Source organism: Homalodisca vitripennis, chromosome 5 (assembly GCF_021130785.1).
Source record: "Homalodisca vitripennis isolate AUS2020 chromosome 5, UT_GWSS_2.1, whole genome shotgun sequence".
Lineage (NCBI taxonomy): Eukaryota > Metazoa > Arthropoda > Insecta > Hemiptera > Cicadellidae > Homalodisca > Homalodisca vitripennis.
The window spans coordinates 34,732,096-34,736,483 of NC_060211.1; the positions used below are offsets into that span (position 1 = coordinate 34,732,096).

General features: G+C 38.5%; 1 protein-coding gene across 1 annotated transcript; it reads right to left on the bottom strand.

Moving 5' to 3' along the window:
• Positions 1-224: 224 nt before the first annotated feature.
• Positions 225-4,146, bottom strand: LOC124363417. Its single transcript, XM_046818667.1, has 4 exons — positions 3,917-4,146; positions 2,854-3,400; positions 2,461-2,608; positions 225-506 (listed from the first exon to the last, which is right to left on the bottom strand). Exons 1-4 carry the CDS (start codon positions 4,041-4,043, stop codon positions 225-227), a joined length of 1,104 nt encoding a protein of 367 aa, XP_046674623.1. The 5' UTR covers positions 4,044-4,146.
• Between the last annotated feature and the right edge of the window lie 242 nt (positions 4,147-4,388).

A 4,388-nucleotide genomic window follows, 5' to 3' on the forward strand; every position in this document is an offset into this window, starting at 1 on the left:
ATGATGGCCTCTGGGCTCTCCTCCTCGTCTTATGGCACCTTCTGAGCAACAAGCTCAATGGCTAGCCTGTCGGTTGGAACACTGGTCCAACGGCTATCTAGCAGCTGGTTGGTGTGCCTCTGAGGGCCACTGCTTCTTGGAAGAGCCCGATGAGGGCGGTCAGCTGCGTGGCTATCTCGGCCAAGACGGCTTGTAAACTGCGCTGGGGGGTCGGCTGCCTCTGTTTACACGTCGATTGCTGTCACCTCCGCTTGTTGTGGCGGAGTAGCTGAGGTGATAGGCCACTCCGATTTCTGTCCATGCGTCACTCTAGGCCTCTGTGTGACCGGAAAGTCAACCACAGGTGGTGGTGAGCGAGGCAGCCGTTTCGCTGGGTTTGGGGGGTTTCTGCCGTGTGTCATCCTCGGCTTCACTCTCCTGGTCGGAGGCCACTGGGGTGAAGTATCGGGTTGGTCGCTTAGCCGGCTGGACTTGAGGCCCAGTTTAATTGCTGCCACTCTAGCCTCCTTGTAGACTGTACACCTATGGTAGCTGGCATTGTAATCACTGCCGCTAGGCCTACTTGAAGGGTCGCTCGTCTAGGCCTACTTGGAGGCAATTAAGGGGCAAGAAGTATGACCCATCGGTTATTTTTCGATTCATTATGAACAAGGAAAGTACTAGAAACATATAATGAAGTTTATTTTAGTGCACGATAAGGAAATCTCGCTCAAAATAGTGGCCTCCAGACAATACCAAAGTACTCAGACAGTTGCTAAGATGTGTTTACATTGTAAATATCGTTATTTAAGCTTTGTTACTTATTTCTGTGTTTCGTTTGATTTACTTGAAGAACAATGAATCAGTGTACTGAACTAGAGTATGCATATCTGGAATACGTTTGGTTTAGTTCTTAGGAGTCGTATTTTATCCATCCATTGTTGGTAAACGCGGCATTCAGATTTTGTACAAAATGTGTATAAATATATAATATTCCTAACTGAGAATTTTCTCGAGTGTCATAATTTTTGTAGTTGTATATACACATATTCATTGTTAGAATACATATGGTTGTATGTCTCAATCCCATAAAAATAGCACGGTATTTCTGTTTACTTCTTGTAATATGGACTAGTCTCCAAAGTGTTAAAACCATATGAAGGGCTTATAAGCCAAGGGGTACAAGTCCAAAAAACTTGTTTCTAAGAAAATCATAGTTAAAGTCAGTGTTAAAAAAAAATTATTACCATTGTGGTAGATCTACAAAAATATTTTTTAGTGTTTGATTATGTAACTGAAAAGTTTATTCATGCTTGTTTACATTTTTAAATGCTTTGGGTGTAAAGTTATTATTAAAATAAAAGTTTAAGTCATGACTTGTACCCCTTGACCAAAAACTAAATAGATGGTTTAAAGAACATGGAATGAATAAAACTAGTGTAAGTAAGAAAGTTTTGTTTTATTGATACAAAGTGATAATTTATTTTGTTTTCCTCTTCTGAATAGTCACGATATATAACAACCAGAGTGTTTTTTTACTTAGTCAGAGTCTTTTTCATAACAATTCCCACCATTTTCTATAGAGTCTGCTCCTTCATCGTTTGGCTCTGATACTTGAGGCTGTGGCACTTCAACTTGTATAGTTTGACTCCTGGTTTTAGCACGGGGGTTTCCTTCATAGTCGTTTTTTGTAAAACTCATGATGGATAGGAGGAACGTAGGGTAGAAGTTCTTGAAGGTCTTTGTACTTGGAAGCTTTAATTTTTTTCCTTTCTTGTTTTGGTTCTAGTAAGGGTAGTTCAGTGGGAGTTCAACCAGATGACTTTGCTTTCATGTCATAGGTTGAGAATGGCATAGAATCATTAAAAGTTGTTTTATAAAACAATGTCCATGGTACGTCTTTTCTGTATTGAAGCCACTGCATTTGTCTGATTCCAACAACAGATCTTTTAAAAAGATGTTGTACCCCTTCAAGTGTAATGAACTCTTCCTCTTCCATACCTTTTACCATGAACCTTTTGCAACTTTTAGCAATGATTCCAGCCCCAGTGGTCAGGAACAAACACAGATGTATTCGTGTTTCTTTTAGCTAACTCTATAGTTCCAAAATCACGATCACAGTTGTTGTACGAGTGGCCTGGCAGCAAAAACTTGTGGTCGACTACTTCAACTTGGGTTTTTTGAACAACATACAGCCAAAATTTAACTACATAATGACTTTTGTTTTGTCCCCCACAGTTATCACTAAATAATGTTAAATGATTAACGGTGGGGGGCAGTGCCTTCACGTACTGAAACATGCATGACATAATTTCCTCACAACCTCTTGACGCTTGGCCCTCATGCCACAAATACATAGAAGCTTGTCCTGAGCTTATGTCATGGATACACAAAGTTATAAGTCCACAACTGTCTAGAATAGTAGACCTTAGAACACGTCAAGACTGGAGTTGGCAGCATGTTTTGTAAGTCAAAACAAACCGCCTTGTGGCTTGAATCGTTTTTGGCTTGTTCTTTGGCTTTGTCTAATTGTGCTTTAGCACTCTCTGCCTTGCATAGGTGGAGTTCTTTCTGTACTGTAGCTGCCTGTTTTTCGTCAGGTGATCCATGTACAATAAGCTGTTGGAGTCTGTCACATGTAGCACATGTGTCTGTTTGTGGCCTGTGAAAACTGAAATTGAATTTAGTATTAAAAACATACCTGTAGTATGGAAGCGTTACAGGCTCCTTACCTTTTTCTTTACACAGCTCCTTGTAAAAATCATACATTTTTTTACATTAAGGCCAGGATTAAGATACTTTTATTTGGATTTTGTTGACTTGAGTAAGTGGCTAGTGTATCTAGGAAATTTCATAATATGCTCCTTGACAAACTCCAACTTTTCTGGGTTGGTTTTGTTCGGAGGAATTTTTTTACCTCGCTTGTCTCGTGGTGAAATAGATGTTCCTGATAGTTGTTTTCTTTTTACAATATTCATAACTCTTTTTTTGGAAATGTCAATTGTTTTAAGAAAAAACTCCTTGCATACTCTTTTTCCTACCAAAAAATACTGGCACGAAACAGATTTATTGTAATGTTCATTGTTTGCTCTGGTCTGATGTGGACTATGGTGTAAAATTACAGAATTCAAGAAAGCCGACTGCAACTCCCAGTTTCCAAGAGCCCAATACTCATTAAATATTTCTTGGCGTTTCTCTTGAGGAATATCACTGCACTCATACCTACAATTATGGTTAAAATCTCTGACCTGCTTTGGTTGATGGTTTTTCCCTGTTCTGTCAGTGTACCCTTCCCCTTTATTGCGAGCAATCGACCCCTTTTTTCTCTTCCACTGATCAGGCCTTCTTGTTTTCTTCTTTCCTTCATGTTTTGGTCTTTTTGCAGGCGGTCCATTATTTTGCTCTTCTACAACCACGCCACCTGGAGAATAGATTTTGGGATTAGAAAATTAGTATAAAGTTATGACTTTGCTAAAACTTTTTTAATTATTAGACATTGTAATGTATTTGTATAAGCATTTATTGTCCACGATTATTTAATTGTATGGTCACCTTGTTATTAGTTAGAAGAGATGTGGTTCACAATTTTTTCATATATTTTTTTCCTTAAAGGTGAACTAAACAGAAAATAAATAATGCAGAGTGGTAGTTTATTTTTTCCAGTGGATAAATTATTATGGTTATTATAATTGAGGCAAGACTAATGTAGTACTACTTTGCAGCTGATATAATGTCTTTGAAGGCTAACTAATGTGACTAGGCCTAATTCAGAATTGTTGTGTAGCCAGGAATTTTGGCTGGTCTGTGTAGCAACAAATAACTTACTTCTTTTACTATATTTCTATATCCTCAGTTTGTTGATTGCTTTTCTTCTAATTTACTTACATGGAGAAAATATGGTAGGCCTAGCTTATTAGATAAATAATACAAAACTTACTTGTTGATGGGCGATTTCTGAAAAGATCTCTTGCAGAATTGTCTTCATTTCCACTTGGCAAATAGTCAGGGTCTGCGTCTGTGTCATCTGCAGAAAAAAAAACAAAATTAATTAACTTGATGTACATAAGCCTTTGTCTTCAACAAAATTGTGTAAATAATTCATTAATTAATAATAGAAGCTGATGTTTACAATGGGCCTAGCCTACTTCCAGAATAACTGTTCTTTAAGAAGCAGTGTCACGCACCCCTCAGTAGAAGGGTGACGCGGGGGGGTAGCAAGGGATGCTAAATAAAAGAATATATAAATTATTACTTTTCACTTACCCATTTATTCAGTTGTACGATGCCCTCTCCGTAACTTCCCTAACCAAAACATAACTTTACAAACTTTCGAACACATTAATATAAAGTCACTCCCGGCTAACCGGCATCGCCATACAGACCAGGGCCGTTGGTGTCCCGCCACGCCG

Coding starts and splice junctions, on each gene's coding strand:
- LOC124363417 (XM_046818667.1), bottom strand. CDS start 4,043: ATGTACATCAAGTTAATTAATTTTGTTTTTTTTTCTGCAGATGACACA. Junction 3,401..3,916: donor CAGAAATCGCCCATCAACAA/GTAAGTTTTGTA, acceptor TCTATTCTCCAG/GTGGCGTGGTTGTAGAAGAG. Junction 507..2,460: donor ACGATTCAAGCCACAAGGCG/GTTTGTTTTGAC, acceptor ACAGTCTACAAG/GAGGCTAGAGTGGCAGCAAT.